The 24,675-nt window shown below is 45.3% G+C and overlaps 2 protein-coding genes across 3 annotated transcripts; one reads left to right on the top strand and one right to left on the bottom strand.

Moving 5' to 3' along the window:
• Positions 1-835: 835 nt before the first annotated feature.
• On the bottom strand, positions 836-24,675 carry UBA2 (ubiquitin like modifier activating enzyme 2). Of its 2 annotated transcripts, XM_080909050.1 has the most exons (18): positions 24,527-24,675; positions 21,960-22,043; positions 20,899-20,969; positions 19,905-19,969; positions 18,633-18,733; positions 15,780-15,901; positions 14,955-15,022; positions 14,181-14,302; positions 12,986-13,085; positions 12,056-12,216; positions 9,809-9,902; positions 9,607-9,719; positions 6,986-7,145; positions 5,874-5,966; positions 4,443-4,548; positions 2,978-3,114; positions 1,981-2,030; positions 1,534-1,632 (listed from the first exon to the last, which is right to left on the bottom strand). In XM_080909050.1, exons 1-17 carry the CDS (start codon positions 24,662-24,664, stop codon positions 2,017-2,019), a joined length of 1,749 nt encoding a protein of 582 aa, XP_080765176.1. In that variant the 5' UTR covers positions 24,665-24,675; the 3' UTR covers positions 1,534-1,632; positions 1,981-2,016. The 2 variants fall into 2 exon arrangements, with proteins under 2 accessions (XP_080765175.1, XP_080765176.1); XM_080909049.1 differs by lacking the exon at positions 1,981-2,030 and having other exon boundaries at positions 836-1,632.
• Positions 17,062-17,268, top strand: LOC308413770 (protein transport protein Sec61 subunit gamma-like; the record flags this gene model as incomplete). Its single annotated transcript, XM_080908814.1, has 1 exon — positions 17,062-17,268. The coding sequence occupies one exon, from the start codon at positions 17,062-17,064 to the stop codon at positions 17,266-17,268; it is 207 nt and encodes a 68-aa protein (XP_080764940.1).

Raw genomic sequence — 24,675 nt, 5'->3', positions numbered from 1 at the left:
TGCCAGTCCAATTTTAAATCCATACTTTTTTTTTGTGGTAAAGTGCTGATATTATCAAACCCACACTTTCCAAGCACTGGCTCTACTCCAGCTGGCCCTGGGGTTTTGGAATTTTGAGACAGGATCTGTCCTGGAATGTACTATGTAGACCAGGCTGGCTTTGAACTCACTGTCTCCCGAGTTAAAGGCACACACCACCGTGCCACTTATAATTTTTAGTACTTTTATTCACTTGAATGTGCATGAGAATAAATACCATGTGTACTGGAACCCATGGAGCACCTTTGTTGGTTGGGTTTTTGGAGATAGTCTCAGGAGGCTTATGCTGACTTCAGAATCACCATATCTTTAAATCTTTTTTAACTTGTGTGTGTAATGTGCACACGTCTTTGGGGGCCAGAAGGGGTATCAGCTCTCCTGAAGTGACAAGTGGCTATGAGCTGTGGATATGAGGTCTTCTGCAAGACCAACCCAGGTGTGTGCAGTGTCACCCAGGGGAGGGAAGACTTCTGTCACCTGTGTATGTCTGGAGGCCAACTCTGGGTGATATTCTCAGAAGTCATCGATCTATCTTGTTTTGAGAGGTAGGGTTACTTACTGGCCTGGAGCCTAGAGTGGGCCAGGCTGGCCAGTGAACCAGACTTTCCTGTCTGCCTCTCCAGTGCTGGGATTGCAGCGTACCACCATGGAGTGCCCAGCTTTTTGACCTGGGAGCCAGAGATCAAACTCAGACTCCCAAACACGCGTGACGAGCACCTCACCAGCCCCGAGGCAGCACTCAGCCTGTGGCAGACACAAACCCACCAAGGCAACAGAAGCAGATGACACGTACACAGACATCATTTATTTGGTCCATAAGTACAGTATATTTGTTGTTTGAGTTTACAAAACATCAAATATAAATAACCTGAAACTGTAACAAATACACAAAAACTGGTTTCTTACACAGACATCCCAGGCAGTACAAACCGAAAATTGAGTAAATTAACATTGTTTTACATTAATATACACAGTGTCAGGTAACGTTTAAAAAACAAGTTTCAATGCATAGCACTTGACACTTCTGTGAATCTTTCAGGTAAGAGTATGAAAATGGTTAGATCTAGGCTAAAAATAACTCTTCTCTAGCCAAAAATAAAGGCATAATATTTATACCCAGTTGCAGCGTTCCTACCCCACAGTATTTTCCACTAGGAAATGAGAGCTAAGGCTATTTACAAGGAAGGCAACATGCACGCCCACGTTCTTCCAGCTCATCACTGGCCCACCCAGCTTTGCTCAAAGGGTCGAAAATTCTATTCCTACTTCAACACAGCAACAGTCTCTAACAGTCTCAGCAAATGAACACTTTCACAGGAGCGGAACCAGCACAGCCACCGCAGCCTGTGCTTACCCTCTGCAACAAAGGACATAGCTTTCCGTTCTGACCAGATCAAGGACAGGAGCCTGCTCAGTCTAACGCTATGACGTCATCCAGCTCTTCCACCGGCTCCAAGCGGGACTTCTTGGTACTGGCACCCTCATTCTCTTCTAGTTTCCGCTTGCGGGCCCTGTCGTCCCCGCTGCCATCAGCACTATTTGAGGGGCCTTCTTCATCCGAATCAACTATGAGCACATCGTCTTGCTCTTGTGCTTATTTTGGGAAACAAAGCAAAGAACAGTGATGTGTGGGAGATGCCAGTGGCTCACCAAGGCCTCACGCAGCAGAAAGCTCACTCTGAGCCCAAGCCTCCCGCACTGGCCACCCTCAGGGAAGCTGTCTCCCTCTGTGTTTGCTGTAACAAGCACAGCTACATTTAGGAGGATTGTTACTGGGGAGCTGAGCTGACCCAGGGCAATTTTCTATTTTTTTTCCAAGCAAAACAAAAAATGGTGACTAGCATATACATCAAATGCATTATCATGCCTCCTGAGAGTCCCACTGAGAAGGAGAGGGTCACCTAACAGAGGGAAGAGCAGCAACAGCAACAAGCCACTTACAACCGCCAGGGACTGCTCTGAGCACTGTGCACAAACTCATCTAATCATCCCTATAAAGAAGACAACATTATTATCCCACTTCCAGAAAGGAAACAGAGGGACATGGATGGGACTCCCTATAGTCACAGCAGAGACCCCACACTGTGTTTCCATGTGCAACCTTAAAAACAGAACTGCATTTCCCCCATAGCCTTCAATACCTGCCCACGGTAGAGGGTCAGGGTTTGAGTTAAGAACTTGGTCACAGAGACAATGCTCCTGTTGAGGGGAGAACAGCCCAGCCCAAGAGAGCCACTTCTACAGCCTTGAACTTTACCCCTAAATTCTCAGAGAATGCTATAGGCCAGAGCAAACATTCTAAAGAGCTGCAAAACACAAGTGCTCACATAAGGGAAACTCAAGTTTAAAATGGTTAACCTCCAGTTTCCTGCACAAAATAGAGGGAAGCTCAGAGGTACTGGTCCAACCAGAGAGCAGCAAAGGCTCAGTACCTGAAAGGTACCAGGAGTCGGCAGGACCTCTGGGAACACTCTCAGGTGGACTTTGCTCAGGCGCCTGTCTTGCTGGAAGCCCATACCCACCCTGCAAGCATCTGCTCAGAGCCAGATGCACACAACAGAACTGCCTTTAAAAATGTGTGTCTTCAGTTCACCTTGATGCGTAAAGTTTGATGCACATTTTGGAACTCGTTTTGAGAATAGGGAGTTGTCTATAAAGCTGGGGAGTATGTGGGGTAGGGCTTTGGACATCCAAATTAACAGTTTAAGTAGGCAGCTTAAGCAGAACAGAACATGGACCAGGAACTGAGCCCACAGCTTGCTGTGGAGATTCAGAAAACTGCTCCCAACCCCTCTAGGAATATTCCCTGGTCGTAAATGTCTTCATGACTCATAACTCAAAGTCCCATTATATAATTAATTCCAAACCAACTTAGCCTTAGTATTTTACACTCGGTGTCCAGAATATCAGCAAGTCCTCTGGCTTGGAGGTGACTCACCTGTGGAGGTGGAAGGCTGGGCACCGTCATCACTGCCGTTGGCAATGCTTTTGGCAGCATCTTCAGCTTGTTTTGGCCCCACTTTTTCAGGGGTATCACCGACTACCTCAAATTCAACATCCTTTCCTAGGTCTTCGCTGGAAGAGAAAGAGAGGCTGTCAACAGTAGAGGAGCAGGGGCATCCTCACAGCTCAGCACGCACTGTGATCCCCGGGATTCTGGTTCTTGAGAAAAGAGCAGGGCAGTCCTTCTCTAACTCAAGCAAGAGAGGCTGGAGTTTTTAATATCTTGATTACACAGAAAACTAAGGCAGGAGTCCCCCAGCCCAGCAAGTCTGTAAGTCCTTTCTCCAGCTGCTCTGCCCAAAGACCCTTCACTCCACTTGTGACACCACCTTGGTGCTCTGGGATGGGGTTATGTGGTTTCTGGGTTTCCCCAGCTTTACAGACAACTCCTTACTCTCATAACGAGTTCCAAAATGTGCATCAAACTTTATGTATCAAGGTGAACAGAGGATGCACATTTTTAAAGGCAGTTCTGAGAGTTAAAACAGGGTGAGAAAGACAGACACAAACCCCGGGCACTTGACCTTTTTGTTTTCTCTCACAAGTAAGTGCAAGCTACCACTGCTCCCCAGCTAGTACCCAGTGAAGCCAGGATGAGCCCATCATGGCCAGGCAGCTTTGAGTCCATCATGTAACTCAGTACAACTTACAGTCCTACTAACACTGTCAACACCAGGCAAGACCACATTTAAAGTACACTTACAGGGGACTGGAGAGAAGGCTCAGAGTTAAGAGCACTCACTGGCTGCCCTTCCAGAGGACCTAGGCTCTACTTCTAGCACCCACAGGGCAGTTCACAACTACCTGTAACTTTAGCTCCAGGGAATCCCATGGCCTGTTTGGATACTGCCCAAACATGGCACAAAGATATCATGTAGACACAACAAACACCCACAGACACCTAAAACTAAAAACAAAAAACCCACTTCACCTGCCTGAATCCAGCTGTCCTGACTTCCACATTTGTATTATCATGGTACTTATACACATTACACTCTCATATATACAGAGAGAATACATGTAATTTTAAAACATGTGAAAAGAGAAAAAAGCCCAGCAAGATTTTATTATAGTGTATTATGAAAATAAATGCACCTTTACAAATTTACCTCAAACATTTATTGTTCTATACCTTAAGATTTAAAGCATTTATTTGTTTCTCACAGCACACATGGCACACATGTGGAGTCAGCGGAGCCACAGGAGTGGGACCTTCCTTTCTCCATCATGCCCTAGGAACTGAACTCAGCCTCTACTGGTCCTGAAACTCTTCGGCTGTCTATCCGTGCATTTCTGAATCCTAGCTCTCCTGCAGGCACAGCCTCTGTGCAGCTCCACTGAGCAGTTTCCTGGCTCGTTTCCTCTCGTGTGTCTTACACTCCAGAGCTCACAGTTCCTACCTATGAAGAATGTTGATCAGCAAAGTGTAGTCCTGGAGGAAGTCATCTGCTTGAAGCCGGCTGCCATTTCTAATTCCAAAGTCAGACAACTTCTTGGGGTTATTGGCTAGACGTGAGCAGAAGGAGGACGGCATCGTTAATTATGCTTTCGCAGCGCGGGCAGTTAGTTATTAAAAAGCTAACTCCACTACGGCTAGACTCTGTCCCTCAGAAACTGGTGTTCTCAAGTCCTGACTCACATGCCCATAACCCTGGGAATTGTGACATGGAGGCAGGGGCTCAAAAGGCCAAGATCATTTTCTGGGCCAGCCTGGGCTACAGAAGACAAAAAAGTGTCCACACAGAGAAAACCTGTGGTACTTCCAGTCACAGCAGATTAAGTGTGCTGTCAGGCACTGAGGACCTCAGCCCTGAATACTCCTACCACAAGCACTCCAGGTGGGACGAGGGTAAAGAACCCACAAAAACACCCCGTTCAAACCTGGCAGAGCTTGGTCAGTGTGCCTTCCTATGTTCCACTCCCAAGATGATCTCCAATAGGTCAGTGAACTCTTCAGTAACTAACAGTACAGAACAGCAGGCAAACTTTTCTTTATGGGGAGGATAGCTGTCTAGAATATGGCTGGATTAGTAATCCCCATAGCCAGCTAACATATAACCCCTAATTACACACAACCTAATAAATACCTCAAACAATTTCTCAATAAGCAAAACTACGGCCAGTAAGAACCCTGATGCCTTTTTTAGGAAGATAAGATCTATTTTTTATAGAGCAGACTGGTGTCAAACTCACAGATCCTCCTGCCTCTGCATCCCATGCCTGGCTGGCTTTAGATTTATCGTGCAGGTAGATTGGCCTTGACCTTCTGACCTTTCCTGCTTCCTTTTTGAGAACTGGGACAGGGCTGGGACAGGCTTGCCTGCACACCTGGCTTATGCATTGCTGGGACAGAACCTAGGTGTTTATGTACACCAAGCTGGCACCCTAGCCATGACTACATCCCTGCCCTGAAATGAAATCTTAACAAAGCTTAGAGCTGGAGCCCAGTTCAGTTGTAGAGCAACTGACCCAGGAGGTGTCAGTCTCTGTGTGTGATCTGAAAAAAACCCTAAGGTTTATACTCCTCAGTGTGCTAACAGCCTGAAGAACATGCTCACCACCAATGTAGCCCTAGAGCCCAAGACATAGGCAAAGCAACCTTGGAAATGAACACAAATATTTCAATGTGTAAACTGCCAGAATTTGCATCAGGTCACCGACAAGTCTCTGAGGTACCCCACCACCAGAAAGCTTCTGAATCTGCCTGCAGCCCTCCCACCAGCAGCCACCACCCTGACAGTGAGAGCGAACACCTCGCTAACACACACAATGAGCAGAGCCCAGCTCCTTCCTCCCTCAGGAGTCGCAGGTAAGAAGAGCGATGGTGGTACCTTCTGTTTCTCCTTCTTCTGAAGATATCAAGATTGTGCCTTTCCCGTCTTCAATTTGGACATCTGGTGCCACCATTGCAAACTTTTCTTTCACTATCTACAAGTGAAAAAGTTAATTAATTAATATAGGTAATTAGGGACTGAAAGAAACCGCAATTGCTTTTCTATACAAGCTTACTTTCCCAACGGGGAGTTACTTATTACAGTTACTCTGTGCATGTGGTATGCATGTGAGTGCGTATGTACACGTGCATAGACCAGACAAAAGCTTTCGGACCTGGCTCCCTCCTTCTACTGAGGAGCCGGGTTTTAAGTTTATCAGATCCACTGAGTCTCTCTGGCCTCAGTTATGCTTTCATATCCTGTGTGCTTCTGAGAGCAGGCAGACACACGCACACACATGCACACTCTCACACTCTCTTACCTCCATGGTAAACGTGGCTGCAGGAAACCAAGAGGTCACCCACACCCACCCAGCATCTGCCCGTGAATCAGTACAGGTGCAGCCTGAGAGCCAGGAGAGGCTCCCCTCCTCCCTCACACTAGGCCCGGGATTCACATCCACCCTGCCATGGCAAGTTTGACAGACAAAGAGAGTGCCTAACTGGATCCTTAGATAACCTTAACACTTCAAACACCGTCTCCCTTTATGTCTCCCTTTATGTTCCGAGACAGCACTGTTAAATTCCACCAGGGAGAAACGGAAACTCTCCCCAAGTGTCAGCACCACAATAAATACCAACCAACACTGTGTCCGAGGAAACAGCACATCACACTCCCTGCAAGGTGAGGCCACAACCGGGTCTTTGTCCTGGGGAAAGTGGAGGTGCCAGCCTTACAAGCATTTGCTCACACCCCAAAGCAGGCCAACTGCAGGACCTGTCATTTCTCAGAAAGATGGACTTCAACTACCGCCCATCTCCTGCTTATGTAGACATGGCTGTGGTACACCTGTACCTTTCTCAACAAGATACACGTCCCAGAAACACAGACAGAGGCTGGCAGGGATTGGGAAGCCATCTACAGCTCTATCCACTCAGCAGCCAGGGCCGTCTAGGACAAATCCCACCCTGGACTCACTGCTCAAAGGGAAAGAGAAGCAATCCTTGCACTTGCCTTATCCTGCAAGGTGAGGACAGTCACTTTGTGGACATTCAGCCGCACAGTCACCTCTGGCTTGCTGGCACAAACGTAACAGTTGCTGTTGGGAGGATCCAGTGCACAGGGAACCAAGAGCTTCTTTCTTGGATTTGGCTGCTTATTCAAAAAAATCTTCAGAGAAAAAAAAAACACACAAACAGGAATCAGAAACATCAAGTTACCATTTCTTAATAGATAAATCTAAAAATCTTTTCTTTCTTTCCTTTTTCTTTTTAGGCTGACCATCCTGAACGTGCTCTGCAGACCAGGCCTCCAACTGGGATCCCTGCCTTAGCCTATTAAGTGAGACCAAAAGTGCATGCCACCACAGCCCAGCTTTAAAACCTTGCTTATTGTACACCCAATCATAAATGGCTTCAATATTCTTCTCTACATGTCAAAAAGGATATAGGAAACCATGACATAAGAGGTTTTGTATCTCTGGTCAGCTACCATGAAGAAAGCTGGGCTTAATGGAAAGACATCCCCCTGGAATAGCACATGCCCCAGACATAACTTATATGAAGCAAGAGTAAGGGCTGAGTCACCACAGAGCTTGTGCCTCCTGTTCAACAAGACCACTGAGATGATCAGTGACAATGCGTTTAGACGCCAGGAATTTCCTAACAAAAACCGATGATGACGGTAACATTTTTATGAAGAAAAATGATGGATTTCTTATAGTAACACTATGACTCTTTTATCCAAACAAACAGCAGTAACAAAATTATGGACCAAGGCAAATTTAAAAACTAACAATGAAGCTGGGGGTAATGTCACACGCCTTTAATCCCAGAACGTGGGAGGCAGAAACAAGACCTTGTGAGCTTTGAGAACAGCCTAGCCTACAGACCAAGTCCAGGCCAGTATGGTCTACATAGTGAGACTCTCAAAAAGGCAAACTCCTTGGGGACCAGAGAGCTGAGTCAGCGGCTAAGGGCTCATACCCTGGCACTCACATGGCATCTGACAAACTGATCTGACACCCTCTTCTGACCTCTGAAGGCACTAGGAACACGAACACACACACACACACACACACACACACACACACACACACACACACACACACACACACGTAAAATAAACCTAAAAAAGAAAATGTTTTCCCTGGGCCCCATAGTTTCAATGAAAATGTCCCCTATAGGCTCCTAGAGACTGGCACTATTGGGAGGTGTGTTACTAAGGGCAAGGTTTGAGGTCTCAGCTCAAGTCAGGACTAGTGTGTCTCTGCTTTTCCTGCTACCTGCCAATCCAGACATAGGACCTTAACTACCTGTCCAGCACATCTACCTGCATACTACCATTATGATAGTGGACTAAGCTTCTGAACTCTAGGGCAGCCCTAATGAAATGTTTTCCTTTTTAAGAGTTGCTGTGGTTATGGTGTTTCTTCACAGTAATAAAGCCCCAATTAAACCCCCTAAGAATGTAGAGGGATTTTAGCAACATGGAATTTTGCTCTGGCTGGAATACAGATACCCCCTTAGCACACACCTTTAATCCCAAACAATGAAAGCAAAGCGCTTGGAGCAGCCATGTCTGAAAGTGATATCTAATTGAGTGGCAGAAAAAATGACGAATCAGAGAAAGGTTTGACAGAACAGGATGAGAGAAGAGAAAGGAAAGGGAAGCTATTTGAAGGAGCAGCGGGGGAGGGGGACAAGGGAAGGGGGAGGGGAGGAGAGAAGGTAGTTTTACCAGGACAGTTGCACAGAGAGAGAACAGGCTAGACACAGGTGAAGACAGAATGAGCTACAGAATGAGAAGGAGCCAGAAGATTAGAGCGTAATTGCTAGAGTTAGTATGAGGCGAAGCAAAGCAATTCAGTCAGAAGCCGAGAAGCCAGTTTGAATCGCTGTGAAGAGAAGTTTGGACCAGAACAGCTGAGCTGAACCAAACAGCTCAGTCTGTAGCTTTTCCTTATAATGAATCTTGGGCACACAACAAGGCCAGAAGCAAGGGGAGAAGAGAACTGTGTGACCTGAGGCTGCACGAGAGGAAGTGTAGCAAGACCATCAGTCACAACTGACGCCACAGCCATGACACGGCGGAGCGCATGCGTACTCACAAAAGCCAGATTTAACACCAGCATCCAACTAAGGAGTCAGAATTACTGTTACCACTCAGGCTAAACATTATGAATCCATTTTATTTTTATAAGTTAAACACAAACAGCCATCAAATCGATACTTCCATAAGATTAATAGCAGCACTGTCTGCTATAAAAAGATCATCAAAAAAAATTTCTTAAATTAAAAACATGTCAACCTAAAATAAAAGTAAGCTTTAAAAAAATGAATCAAACTGGGAGTAGGGTGAGAGGTGTATACACTCTTAGGGAGCTTTTCAAATCGTCCTCAGCTGCACAGTGAATACAAAGCTAGCCTGGGCTACATGAGACTTAGTCTTAAAATTCCAAAGGCATTTATTTCTTAGTGTGCCTAGCACAAGAGAGGTGCACGCCTTAGATCACAAAACTCAGGAGGCAGAGGTAGGTTAGTTCGAGATAGCCTATTAGTTCAAGACAGCCTGGTCCATACAGATCAGCGAGACATCATCTCAAAAGGCAAAACGAAACAAGATTACTCACAGTTCTACACTGGTCTATCTTTCCAGATAAGATCTTTAATCCTTCCAACACTATCAAGCCGGCAATCACTGCATTAGTAGTAGCTATAGCAGGGATGATGTTCCCCGCCATTGCTAGAGGGCAGAAGAGACACGTGTTCAGCGGTCAAAAGGAAAACTGTGCACGGGTTTGTTGATGACAACCTAAAGTACAAACAACTTACATTTTATGTCAAACCTGCTCTTCATATTCATGCTGAAAATGTGCATCCTGAGGTTTGCAGCAGAAGTGACAAAATCCATTGCAGGCGGGTCGTCCTGCGAACAACACAAAGGACAAGGCTCAAAGTCATTCACTGGCATTGCCTCCCAAGCAGCCACTTTCACGGGTGCATAATGCTGTAGCCACATGGCCAGAACAGGGCAGACCTAAACCAGAGGCTGGCACATGAGGCCTCACAGCAAGTAAAACTGAGGCTGACCGTGGGGGCAGGAGCCCATTTGGTTCTCTGGTCCAGGAAGAGGCTTTCAATAACACTTAGAACCACCATGCTGACTAGGAAAGCATTCCTGCTTAAACAAATACAGTGTGAACTGGAAGGACGGCCCAGTGGTCGGTTACCAGCACTTGCAGCCCTTCTAGAGGACCAGAGCTCAGCTCCCAGCATCATATGACATGCAGTCATAACATCTGTAACAACAGTTCGAGATTCAATACTGCCTTCAGACTGTTCCTGGACACAGACACAAGGGAACACAAATACACGTGCAAGCTCAACACGTGCATGTGCACCGCCATGCCTGGCTACACGTCTATTCTTTCTTTCTTAAAGATTTATTATATATAAGCACACTGTAGCTGTCTTCAGACACACCAGAAGAGGGCTTCAGATCCCATTACAGATTGTTATGAGCCACCATGTGGGTGCTGGGATTTGAACTCAGGACATCCGGAAGAGCAGCCTGTGCTCTTAACTGCTGAGTCATCTCTCCAGCCCCAAGCCTTAATTCTTAAAGAAACCGCCTGAGGGGCTGGAGAGGTAGTGTGGGTCTAGAGTCCTGGCTGCTTTCTGGAAATCCAGATTTCAACTGCCAACCAGCACATGATGAATTGCAACCAACCCACCGGTAGTTCTAGTTGTAGGGCTCTGCCTAGCTGCACACGTGCACACACACAGCATAGCACTCACATACACAAAAGGCACAACACAAAGCACGTCTCTAAAACTGGCCTCTGACATCGCTAGGCACAGAGTTACAAGGCAGCAGTGTTCAGCTCTGGGAGCTCCTTATTTGGCCTCAGTCAAGTAACAGAAACTTTCCAAATCACTAGAATAACAACAAAGAAAATATTTAAAAATCTACCATTTATATCACATAAACCCAGAGACTAGTGTTTATAAGAATTTCAAAAATCTAAATTCACTAGCTTTGTTTTAGATGTTTTTAGATGTGATTCAACCAAAGTTTCAAAGTTTGTGGACACAAAGTTATTTGAGGATTCTAAAAATGGCCAATCATTTTTCCTTACTCTGAGACCCATAGCAAATCTTTCTTTCCCTTCCCATGCTGGGAATCAAACCCAGGGCCCAAGCACTCCACTAAAGAGCTTACAGGCACAGCCTCAGCCCTCACTGCAAAACTTTGTCATGGAACCAATTTCATCTGCAATTAAAATGCCAATTAATCTCAATGAACTCTCACTTAAGAAGAACCATGTCTTCCCCAGAACAACATGTAAGGCCAGCTTGGAGGAGAGACCCTGTCTCAGACACAACAAAATCAAAACAATGTCATCTTATTTGTGTACTGAGAGGCCTTTCTGAGTTGCTTCTCAGACAGGATCACTCTACAGCCTAGGACAGCCTCAAATATGGTGATCTACCTCAGCCTCCCAAGTGCTGGGAGTACCTGGCTTTTCTTTCCTAGCCTTCTGAAATACCCACTCACTCCAACAGAAAGGTGAGCTTAGAGCTGAGTATGGCAGCACATGCTTTCAACTGTGAAGGCCGGCCTGGGCTACCCACTAAGATTCTTACCCACTAAGCTTCTGTTGCATAAGCTGCTGCCGGGTCTCAGCACAGACAAGGGCCTAGGCTCCCCCTCCTGTGTGTGTGTTGGTGAGGGGAAGGCTTTTTTTCTTTTTTTTAAAAGGTCAAATCAGGCAAATGAGCAGCTGCCTCCAAAGGCAGAGGACTTAACATCTGTTTCTCTAAGTTAGTCAAACATCCCACTGGAATAAATTATGTTCTGGTCAATATAACCACAGAAAAACATGAGTGTGTTACTAGAAGCCAAAATCAAATTTTGTGATATTTAAGTTGATGCACAAAAAATTCCAATTCTAATAGAACAGCTGGAGAAGGTGGCATTTAGATGAAACAGGTAACACCCCACACTGTTAGCCTCTCTTGGAGCACAGGGACAACACCAGTGAGGTATCTAAGCGATGGGCACGTTTCACAACAAACCTTATCCCAGATGAGCTCAGCTCCGTCCCCCTTCTCGGCTAGATGGACTCTCAGAGTCTGGATGCTCTGTGAAAACAGACTTGCATAGCTCTTTACATCCAGAACCTGCTGGTCTTTCAAACCCGACTGGGGTTCATTTTGTTGATCGGCATTGGCTTCTCCTAAAAATGAACAAGAATGTTTAATAAACTTCAAATCTTTCTCTATTCAACAGATCCAACTTGTAGACATTGAGACTTACAGAGATACATTTCTCAATGTTGTCACTATAAGCGTGCAAGCACACCGCAGGCCTCACACCAGCCAGGACCTCACGGTATTTGGGGGACATTCAAGAATATAATTCGGGGCTGGAGACATGACTTGTTCTGAGAACTGGCTGCTCTTCTGGCCTTGGTGAGAAGCAGCCTCTCATGTGCACACACCACACAGTTGGCAAACAAATATAAAGGGAAGGGTGAGCATCACATTATGCCCAGCATGGCTAATACTCTAAGTGGAAGCTGTTAGTCCCAATTCCACATGCCCAGTGTTCAACCATGCTGTGAGCTGCAGCATAGTTCACATAAAGAAAGCAGTATCCCAGTGACAAAGAAGTTGTCACTACAATTGTTTTATTTCCTCGAACATAAATTTTTAAATTGTTTCTGAAGTAAATCTTAGAGAAACAACCACAAGAGTACAAAGGCAGATCTGTACATACACCCAGCACAACACTCTCAGGAGTAACGAAGCCACAATGTCCTAAACAATGACAAGTTAGAAAAGCAAAACAGAGACAAGGGCCAGCTTGTGAGAGCAGAGTTCTGCTGGGGTGTCTACGAGGGCGGCAGCTTCTCGAAGAAGCAGGTTGTACCCCAGCACCCTCATGCAGACACGCGGCACTTCAAGCTGCCGGCTCCCAGGGTGGGTACGAAGAACATTCTTTACCTTGACTCTGCACTTCAGCCCAGTCCAGTGGAACTGGAGGTTTCCTCTTGCGCCAGAGTTTGTCCATTGTCAGCAGATACCTAATATCATCTTTAAAAAGCTGAAATAAACAAATCCCATTAATCCTATAGAGCCCAAGCTGATAAAAATAGATCCAATTATGTTGATTTACTAAAATTATGTCTGAAATCAGACAGTTAAAGGCTCAGCATGTGTGAGCAGACCACAGAAACAGACCAAATATCTGGAGCAGGGGTACAGCACCCTAGTTCAGCTGGCTGCCTAGGCCCTCCTACAATCCCACAGCCACCACACCACAGGGCAGTCGGAAGCCCAATGACACAAACTAAAGGGCTCAATAAACTGCGACCCAGTCTCTCGATGCTGAGTATGTGGAAATAGATTCAGAGGCTTTGTGCTCCATTTGTACCCATTTGGTTTTGGGGTTGTGGTAAGGGAACATCCTAAATTTACAAACAGTTAAGAGATTCTGGGGTGGCTAAGAAGAGCTAAGGGTTCTGTAATTATGAAAAGCAGAAGTGAGGCCTAGCTTGAGCAGTAACTAGGAGTCCCAGTCACACATGGCCTGCAGACTGCTGAGGAGACAACCAGCAGACAATAGTATGTGACAAGAATAAAGGGTGACTTAGAGCAGGTAGGCTGAACTGCTGAGAGATCTGAGCAGGAAAGAGGTGCAAGACCTTCTAAATACACTACATCCAATTAAAAGAGAAGAGGAAGCAAGCATTGCTGAAATACAGCTCAGAGGTGGTCACGCTGGTCACGCTTATCAGGTGTGCAAGCCCTGGGGCTGGAGAGATGCTTCAGGGGTTAAGAACACGTTTTTTGGTAGGGTTTTTTTTTTTTTTTTTTTAAAGACAAGGTTTATCTGTGTAGCCCTGGCCATTCTTGAACTCATAGAGATCCTCCTGCCTCTGCTTTCTGAGGACTGGGATTAGACAAGAGCACGTTGTGAGAACTCTTCTTGCTTTTGCAGAGGACTGGGGTTCAGTTCCCAGCACCCATGTGGCGGCTCATCACCACCCACAACTCTAGTTCTCTCTGATCAGACCCTAACTTCTGAGCTGAACACCAAGCACACACATCGTGCACACACACTTGCACACATAAAATAGATTGTGAAGGGAGGGGAGATGCAACTAGGTAGAACAATCGAGAAGAAAAGATGACTAACCTTGGTAAAAAGTTTAACAGGATCATATCCAGTTGACTTAGCCCATTCCTTAGTAGAGATACGCTTAATGTCCCCATCTTCATTAGATGCTCGGGCTCTGGCTTCAGCCTCTGTTGGTTCCCCTACAAAACAAGCATCGTATTTTCAACATATGATTAAGTTCTCACCCATGGGAGAAAAAGTCAGTCATGGAAGTCAGCTGTGACACATTTCAGAGCTCCAGGACAGCAACATGAATACCAATGTCTTTTTGTGCTTCAATGTTTTTGTCAATTTAATTTAAATGCATGGGTGGTTTGAGCTGCATGTATATATGTGCACTAAATGGCTGACTTTGCCCTTGGAGGCCAAAAGAGGGTATGGCATCCCTTGAAACTAGAGTTACAAAAGGTTGTGGGTGCTGGGAGCTGAACCGGCGTCCTCTAGAAGAGCAGACAGTACTCTGAAGCTGGGCCATCTCTCCAGACCCATGACTCATCTCTCAGAGCACAGGAGACACAGTGCAGAGTACAGCCCTGTGAATAGAATAGGGCACTAACGCTAGCAGAACTGCCTCCTCTTTTATCAATGAAATGCAACTACTTCTTTGTGAAAAGGTTTAAAAAAAGCAAAGAGGATGGGTGTGGTAGCACACACCTTTACTCCCTGGACAGCCAAGTCCACCTAGGAGTTCCAAGATAAGGGCCACATACAAAGACCCCTTTCTTAAGGCACCACTACTAACTATGTCACAACCAATCAGTGGATGAGCAGAGAAAGGCACCAGTCACTTACAAGCAGCTTCAGGGTCAGCTCTGTCAGGAGACACTTCTTGATCAGCATCTTCCTCTCCGAACAGCTGGCTACAATTTCAGAATAGCAAACTTTCAGATACAGGCATTTGGAACTAGTGTGATTATTGTCCCACAAACACCTAATGCAGTGGTCCAAATTCTCAGCAGACAAGGTAAGAACCGATGAGTCACAGTCTGCAATTCTAGGACAACCTAGGCTCTAACCTCACCACGCTGTTTGCTCAGGGCGCTAAGGCTAGACCTAAAATGTTGTCCACATCTACCGGCTACGTTCCAAATCTTCGATATGAAAATGTGTTGGCAGAGATGGGCAAGCTTCCTTGTTGAAGAACATTTTAACATCAGAACACTTAGAAGGCACCCTTGGCTAGTTGTTCCACAAACACCATACATTAGAGTTGGTTGTGGATGGTTATTGAACAGGCTTAGAGATCTAAACCCCGGCCTCAGGCACACCAAGCAAGTACTATGCACTAAGTCCCACCCCAGCCCCCCCAAAGTATTTTTGACTTCCATTGTGATTTCTTGTTCAACCAGTGAGTTATTTATAAGTATGTTTTCATATTTCCAAATATATACATTCGTACAAACTTAGTTGCATGCCTGTGTCCAATACCAGACTAAACATCTAAAATTTCGTCCACAGCATGCTAAGAATGCTGTCTGAGTGAGACTCAGGAAAGTCACTGTTGTCTCTTTACCATATTTAACCACTGTAAACACAACTTTTTAAGAGTATTTAAGTAAAATGGACTCACTTTCCATGTCAGTTCTGAAAACTATGCCAGAAATATGTAGCTCTTACTTGAACAAATACTTGGCCCATACGATGCAATGGATAGGCTCTGAAGGCGTGTTCCGAATCGTGCAGCCAGGGAAGGTTCTCTGGGTCGGCTTAGGATGACATTCGTAACACTCAGTCACACCCTATAACATTAGGACATGGGGAAGTGGTTACCCATAATGCTTATAAGGTAGACCCTCCATCTCTTCATTCACATTCCAATGGGGTTTTATGTTGTCAAGAAAAATTAAAATTATTAATGACTGCAAAATCCTTACTGTACACAGAGTCTAGTCAGAATACAAAGGTTAAATGAAGTGACCACAGCCATAGATAGCTAAGATGGAACCAGGAGGACAGGAGAGACGCTCAGAAGTTAAGAGCAATGGCTATTCTTCCAGAGGTCCTGAGTTCAGTTCCCAGCAACAACCTGTAGTGAGATCTAGTGCCTTTTTCTGGTGTGGAGGCATACATGTAGGCAGGATGCTGTATATATAATAAATAAACAAATCTTAAAAACAAAACAGTAACAACAACAAAAAAAAACACAAGATCTTTCTAGCCACGTAATTTAAAGCTATTAAAATTAACATATTTTAAATTGTTAATACCCTAAATATCCTCAAAGGTAAAGAACACTGTCAATAGGACAAAATGGCAACCAACAGATTGGGGAAAAATCTTTACCAATCCTATATCCAATAGGGGTCTGATATCCAATATATACAAAGAACTTAAGAAGTTAGACTCCAGAAAACCAAATAACCTCATTAAAAAATGGGATACAGAGCTAAACAAAGAATTCTCAATGGAGGAATACCAAATGGCTGAGAAGCACCTAAAGAAATGTTCAAATCCTTAGTCATCAGGGAAATGCAAATCAAAACAACCCTGAGATTCCACCTCACATCAGTCAGAATGGCTAAAATCAAAAACTTAGGTGACAGCAGGTGCTGGTGAGGATGTGGAGAGAAGAAAACACTCCTCCATTGTTGGTGGGATTGCAAGCTGCTACAACCACTCTGGAAATCAGTCTGGAGGTTCCTCAGATAATTGGACATAGTACTACCTGAAGACCCAGCTTTACCCGGAAACGTTCCAACATCTAACAATACATGCTCCACTATGTTCATAGCAGCCTTATTTATAATAGCCATAAGCTGGAAAAACCCTCAATGTCCTTCAACAGAGGAATGACACAGAAAATGTGCAACATTTACACGATGGAGTACTAAGCAGTGATTAAAAACAATGATTCTCCTAAGCTATGGTCTCTACCCTCTCAAACCGCCATCCCACAAACATGGATCAGGTAATGAAGTTTGTTGAGCCAAGTCAGCAGTTTGTAAAGGACTCAATTCGGCTGGTTAAAAGATGTACGAAAGCTGATAGAAAAGAATTCCAGAAGATCGCCATGGCCACAGCGGTAGCATTTGCTATCATGGGATTCATTGGCTTCTTTGTGAAACTGATCCACATCCCTATTAATAACACTATTGTGGGTGGCTGAGTCTTTCTCATCCTGGGACTCGTGAACCAGTGAGGGGGTGACAAACTCATGTAGTAAAATGTTGCCTGGATGCTTTGTAATTTTTCTTTCTTTCCACCTTCCTATGAGGTTTTCTATTTCTAAAGTAAAATAATTTCAAAATAAATATTTTTCCATAAAAACAAAACAAAACAATGACTTCATGAAATTCTCAGGCAAATGGATGAAATTAGAAAATATCCTGAGTGAAGTAACCCAGTCACAAAAGAACACACATGATATGTACTCACTGATAAGTAGATATTAGCCCAAAAGCTCAGAATACCCAAGAAACAATTCACAGACCACATGAAGCTCAAGAAGAAAGACCAAAATGTGGATGCTTCAGTTCTTAGAAGGGGGAACAAAATACTCAAGGGAGGAAATACAGAGACAAAGTGTGGAGCAGAGACTGAAGGAAAGGCCATCCAGAGACTGCCCCACCTGGGGACCCAGCCCATATACAGACACCAAACCCACACACTATTGCTGATGCCAAATGCTTGCTGACAGGAGCCTGATATGGATGTCTCCTGAGAGGCTCTGCCAGAGCCTGACAAATAGAAGCAGCCAACCATTGGACTGAGCACGGGGTTTCTAATGGAAGAGTTAGAGATAGGACTGAAGGAGCTAAAGGGGTTTGCAACTTCATAGGAAGAACAACAATATCTCACACACACACACACCCCCAGAGCTCCAAGGGACTAAACCACCAACCAAACAGTACACACGGAGGGACCCATGGCTCTGGCTGCATATGTAGCAGAAGATGGCCTTGTCAGGAATCAGTGGGAGGAGAGGCCCTTGATCCTGTGAAGCCTCGATGCCCCAGAGTAGGGGAATGCCGAGGCCGGGAGGCAGGAGTGGGTGGGCACCCTCATAGAAGCAGGGGGAGGGAGGATGGAATAAGAGGTTTCCAGAGGGGAAACTAGGAAAGGAGGTAACATTTGGAATGTAAATAAATATCTAATTAAAAAATTTTTTTATACAATTGTTATGTCAGTCTAAGTTTTTTTTTTTTTTTTTTTTTTTTAAAGTTTTGGTCTTTCCTTTTCGTTTGTTTGTTTGAGACAGGGTTTTTGCCTCCCAAGTGCTGGGATTAAAGTTGTATACCACCATGCCCAGCTTGGTCTGATTTTACTAGATGAATTAAGGTAACAAAGCTCTCTTCCTTTGCCTGTACATCATCCTACATTTTATCTGAGGGTAGGGATTTGCTGGGAACCGAATGAACCCAGAGACCCAAGCATCATCTGGCACCCGCTGACCTGCATATACAAACCCAAAGTTTCCTTCCCTCCCAGGTCTCAAGTAAGTAAGTGGAAAATAAAAGAGTGTCTCTTCACCTTCTTGATAGTGGTCACCTGTCCAAGATACCCAGCAGTCCCACTCTCAATGAGAGGCACGTCAGCTGCCAGACACATCCTATTCACATGGTTTCGTGCAGCTGAAAGGAAACAGTAGTTAGCAAGAGTCCCCATGACACCAAGTTCAGATGACAATTATGAACATTTCTTTCTTTCAGTAAAGCACATGCTCACTGTAACTATGGGACTGTAACTTGACTGTAATCTAACCACTTCTGCCTGTTAGGGCCCCAACACTCAGCTAAAGCCTGGGTCATTACAGGGAGGGACACTCAGCAAAACTATAGCTGAGGAATTAATGTTGCAAGCTTACTCTAGAAAAAGACTTCTAGAAATGATTCCCAAGTGCTGGGGCTGTGAGTGCAGCCTGTCTGGTATGTGTGAGGCCCTGGGTGTGACTCAAGGTACTTCTACAATATCCAAAGTGGGGTTAGAGAGATGGCTCAGCAACCGAGATTCTTCCAGCCAGAGAATCCAGGGTTCAGTTCTCAGCACCTACATGGTGGCTCAAAATTGCCTGCAACTCCAATCCAGGAGATCTGGCCTCCTCTTTTGGAGTCTTTCAGCATTGAGACAGCACACACATACAGGTGACACACCCATTCACAAATACATAAATGTAAAGAAAACCATCAGAAGCATTAAGAAGGAAGGTCCGGCGTGTGTGAGCTTCACACCAGCACGTCTCCATGGTGGATGAGGGGGACAGAAGATGGAGCACAGGCTTCCAGTGTCCTCCCTTTGGGAAATCACTACACACACTTTGCACACTCCCTTGTTGCTTCACCACAGTCCCTGGGTGGCCCACAGCTCAATACACAGGGCAGACTAGACTCCGAACTCAGAGGTCCACCTACATCTGCCTCCTAAGCACCGGGATAAAAGACACGCTCAGCAGGCCTGGCTCTGCAGAAACACGTTACACCTGCAAAGATCTGGTCTAGGATCTTGTGCTACAGGCACAGCCAGAGTAGTTCTAGAGTCATAGCCTTTAACTAGAACAACCCAAACTGGGAGGCGGAAGCTTACACCAGAGACAGAGGCAGGAGGATTGCTACAAGTTTAGGGCCAGTCTCAGGGAACACAGTGAGTTCCAAACTGGCTTGAGGTAGAGTGAGACAGTCACAGCCCTCCAAACCCCAGCTGTCTAGTTTCCTTCTGGTCCTGAGTTCTAACTCACATTTGGACAGTAACTAACACTTTGCTAAGGGGAAGAGGAAGCAATGAGGCGTGAAACATTAACCGCCTTACCTCTGTTATCTAATGCGTTCATAACCAGTATAAACTGTCGGAAAAACTCCACATTATAGTCTGGGCTGGAAAGCAAAATGGAAAAAAGAAGTTACTAAAACTGGCCTCACATATGGTTTTCTCAGTATAGCCCTGAAAAGGACAAATAATTACAAATGTAACTGTTCTGTGGAGTATATGCCATAGAAACAGGAAGGCTGGGTTCTTCCTAACATCAACACATTTTAAAGGAACTATTCTCAAATCTCTCTTCTTGACCAGCTAAGGAACCAAGACTAACTCTTCAACTGGCAGGAAGCTGGCATAGCCTCACTTGTGCCTCCCACCACACTGCCTTCTCAGGGTAGCAAGTGCCTGGGAAAATACTACGAGTTCATTCCCAGGATTTGCTGGGCCTGAGGCTTTGCCTCACATGGTCACCATCAGGCCGGGTTCAGGCCCCTCGGGGCTCTGCTTTTAGCAGCAATGGGAAAGAGGCAGAGGGTATAAGAGTCATGGGGCAATAGGCAGGTCTGCAAAGCAAACAGCCAAAAGATTAGAAATAGCCCAAGAGATAAATGCCCTGAGAGAGTGAGGCTCTCTCTGATTTTAGCCCTTCGTAAAGGGACTAGTGTGGGGGGAACACCCACAGATCCTCACTCTGACACCACCGTAAACACAGACTTAACTGTTATCACTGAAGTAAGTAGTTAGACACTCACTACACCCAGCCTCAGAGGACCCTCAGGCATCAAAGTACAGTTCTTTCTAAGCTGCCAATTAAGTTCCTTGCTGACATTAAAACATCTCTTAGCTAAATAATGCAAGTGCACACCAAATGGCAATGCAACGGCACAGATGTGGGCACAGACCTGTCACGTACGTATCTAGAAGTCATCCTAGAAATACAAAGCCCTCGGGCTCACATACATGCCAGATAAAAATACCTTATACTTTACAAAGACCTAATTAAAAATTCACAGCAAACAGCTTGGTGACAAACTGATGTGCATACTTCATGATGCTGTCATGATGGGCCTCAATGTTCGCTTGGGGGTGGAACTGGAGCACACTTTCTTTGGCAACCTGGGAAAAGCAGTAGTGAGTCACTGTTAACATTTGTGTTGGTATTTGAAACCTGACTGACATATACAAGGATGCTTCACTTACAATGTGGTGATCTGATGTATGTACAAAAACCGTGGAAGATCTCATCAAGTATGTTCGTAAAATTAACTTTCTCCTACATGTGCTCATAAACACTTCTACATGAATGGCAAGCTTCAGGGGGGGAAAAAAGACAAGAGGCTGGGGCTCTAACTCAGGAAGAGCAGTACAAAACAAAGCTAAAGTAAGCTAAACTGCCACACTGGTTCACTTCAGAGCCTAGGAAGCCTTCTGCAGCCATCCAGGTAAGCATAGCCACAAAGATGTGAGGGCAGCTTAGGAAACGCTGCTACTACAGGAAGAACTTAGTCAAAAACTTCAACACTGCAAAAGCATCTGTTGAGAAGGGAGCTGCAAGAGAAAAAAATAAGCAACAATTGCAGCAGCAGAGGAGGGCGCTGGCAGAAAATAGGACAGCAGGACCTCCGGCCTCACCAAGCCAGGAGAGAGGGTCAAAGCAGTATCTTTTCTAGCTACCCAGAGGCTGGCCGCTGGGGTGTAAAGGAACAAACTTAAATATGAAGAGGATACAAAGGACATCTCAATTACAGGACTAAGCTTAGCGGCTTTCCTTACAGACAGGGAGGGACCTGGGCCACTCCCTCATTCCCTTCACTCTTTGGGATTCAAGAAGTAAGCTTGTGGTGAAGGCTCAGTGGGTAGTGCCTAGTCACCACGTTCGATCCCCAGGACCCCAAAGGTGGGAGGAGAGGGTGTTTGTCCTCTGACTTCCATTCCCATGCAAATGGCACCTAACAGTGCCCCCAAAATAAGTAAATAAAATGTTAATCATAGAAATAAAATAAAAAGAACTAGCCTCGCCCACATTCTCCTACAGCGTGAGTCATAATTGTGTCTGTTAAGTGAAATCCTGGTCAAAGGGTCCTAAGCGCAGCATGGGAAAGTTACCTGAGCCTTTGATCTTCCAACATGTTTCTTTTGAAACAAGAACTGCCTGTTCAGGTTGCTGACATCAATGGTGTCCAGATCAATCTACAAATGCAGAAATATTGGTAAGTCACAAAGTCTGAGCAACATCACCATCCTCAGCATTCGTAACCCAGAGCTTACCAGCAGCCAAAGTGCTTTCCTGGACAAGTCACACCCAAATTATTAAACTTTAAATTGTTAAAGAACTGCATTTAAAAGATTATGGGAAGAACAGTGCTTAAGTCAAAGGTAACCTCAAGAATGCATTAAAGAAAACTAATTTTTTCATTTGTTTATTTAATCATGGTCCTTGAAAATATTTCGGGGAATTCCTTAGATATCATAAAAACTTTGATTAAAAATATATAAATTTCTGGGGGTACCTGTTAGTTTGGAGGTCACCCTGGTCTCCATAATGAGTTTCAGACCAACCAAGGCCACATACAGAGACTCTGCCTCAAAACATAATAAATAAAGTTTCCTAGGCAGAGGAGACTGAAGGCAGTAAAGTAGCTGCCCTGCCAGCTATAAGGAGCAGGGTTTGAAACCCCAGAACCCACATTAAAACAAGCTGGGCACAGTGGCAAGCCTTTCCAATCCCAGAGCCAGGGCAGTAGGGCTAGAAGGAATTCCTAGACTCACCAGCCAGTCGGCCTAGTACATCTGCAGTTCCAGGGCAGCAAGAAACCCTGTCTCAAAAACTGCTGGACAATTCCCCAGGAATATAACCCTTGAAGTTGTCCTCTGACCTCCACACACACAAACACCCATCCGTCTGATAATTTCTAATCTACCGTTCCATGTCATTTTTCATTAATCGATGTGGTGATCGTATGTGGAAAATGTTGGCTACTTTCTTTCTTTTTGGCTTTTTGAGATGTTTTCTCTGTGGAACAGTCTCAGCACTCCTGGGACTCTCTTTGTGGACCAGGCTAGCCTGGAGCATACAGAGATCAGCCTGCCTCAGCCTCCTGGTGCTGGGATTAAAGGTATGAACCACAACACTCAATTTAATTCTTTATATACACATTCACTGAGGATTACTTGCAGGCTGTAGAAGGAAATGTCTTATGTATGGATAAATAAATAAAAAATAAATAATTCAAGTTTAAAATCTAATCTAATCTAGAGTTCTAGTTGCTCCTGCATAGGACCAAGAGCTCAATTCTCAGTTCCATCACGGTGGGTCAGTCACTGCTAACACCAGCTGCAAGGAATCCAACGCCCCCTTCTGGCCTCTGGGGGCACCAGGCACAGATACAATGCAGGCAAAAGGTCCATACACATAAACTAAAGGAAAACATTTAAAGTAAAAATAAAATTCAATTTAATTGCTACTAGAAAAAAAACAAAAAAACAGCTAACACCATTTGAATTCTACTTCAATAGACTTACATAAACAACAAAATGTTCATCATGAAACACCCTAACAGTTTAGAGCAGTTTATGAAAATTACAAAACATAATCATTGAAATGTTCACTTGTACATCAAAGTTGACCACAAAAATTTAACCGAAGAAAAACAAAACAGAGAACAAGCATTTGTTTTCCAATTCACTCCTGTCTACTGCAAAAATATGCTTTTAGAAGAGTGTTAAGTGTCACTAGCATACTGTACTCTCCATGGATCGAAACTGGGCGTGAAGCCTGACCAACGAAGAATGCTTCCCTCCAATTCTACCTCGCTTAAACCCTGACACCTGCAATTTCATCCCGTGTTTCTGCAAAACCTTAAGGCATTTTCAATTCACATCCAAGGCTCGGATAATATCTCCAACACATTCACAAATTACAGCAGCTTCCTGTCATTGCACATTACACTAACGCAAAACTCAAGAATCCAGACAACCAAAAAACTTAAAAAAAAAAAAAATCTTTAGGTATGTTGCTACCTAGCCCAAGCGAACCTCAAACTTCCGATCCTACAGTCTCCCGACTGCATGAGTTACAGGTTGTCACCCAAACGTGCAAACCCCAGGAAGTATCTTTAATGACATAAACACCGATCTGCACTATGCCCAAGCCCAGAGGTGCGCGAGCCCCAAAGGAGTCCATCCAGCCACTTGCGGCGTGCCCCCAGGGTATGTTACTCAACCTCATAGCGTCTCACTTCCCTCATCTGTTAAAAATAAAACGGGATGCAGACAGCACTTGCAACCTGGAGGCCGGTGGCAGACTCGGGAATGAATGCATGTGTGCTCGCCCGGGGTGCTCCGGTTGGTGGCTGTAAACCGCTCTGCCGCGGGATCGCTATTTTAGGTTAAGGGTATATTTGAATTAAACTCATAGCATCTACAGGGGTCTCTTCTTGCATCATCCCAGTGTAACTGGGGAAACTGCCTCAGGAGGCGGCGCGCGTAGGCCCGGGGAGCGGAGGCCCGCAAACAGGAGGTCCGGAGAGCCGGAGTCTGGCGTCTCACCACCCCACTTCCCGCGCCGTGATCCCAAACCCTGGCCTCACGGGCCGCGCCGCCCTGACTGACTCCCGCCCGGAACCCGGGCCCCCCGCAGGCACGCCGCCATTCACCCGGACTCCGGGCCTCACCAGGTCGATGTGGGAGAAGCCAGTGAGCACCAGGTTCTTGAGTAGCTCACAGCCGATTCCACCCGCGCCAACCACCAGCACTCGGCCGCCGGACACCGTCTCGGCCAGCTCCCGGGGCAAACCCCGCGACAGTGCCATGGCTGGACGTA

This window comes from Micromys minutus, assembly GCF_963924665.1.
Source record: "Micromys minutus genome assembly, chromosome: 32".
Classification (NCBI taxonomy): Eukaryota; Metazoa; Chordata; class Mammalia; order Rodentia; family Muridae; genus Micromys; species Micromys minutus.
Note: the sequence above shows the minus strand (reverse complement) of the source record. Positions and strands in the feature narration are given on the sequence as shown.

What these genes read in the sequence shown, in the direction of transcription:
- UBA2 (XM_080909049.1), bottom strand. Translation starts at nt 24,664, where the DNA reads ATGGCACTGTCGCGGGGTTTGCCCCGGGAGCTGGCCGAGACGGTGTCC. An exon ending in CACCTTGCAGGATAAGGCAA is followed by an intron (nt 5,967 to 6,985) that starts GTGCAAGGATTG and finishes ACTTGTAGATAG; the next exon opens with TGAAAGAAAAGTTTGCAATG. An exon ending in AGAAGAAGGAGAAACAGAAG is followed by an intron (nt 4,549 to 5,873) that starts GTACCACCATCG and finishes GCTCACGTCTAG; the next exon opens with CCAATAACCCCAAGAAGTTG.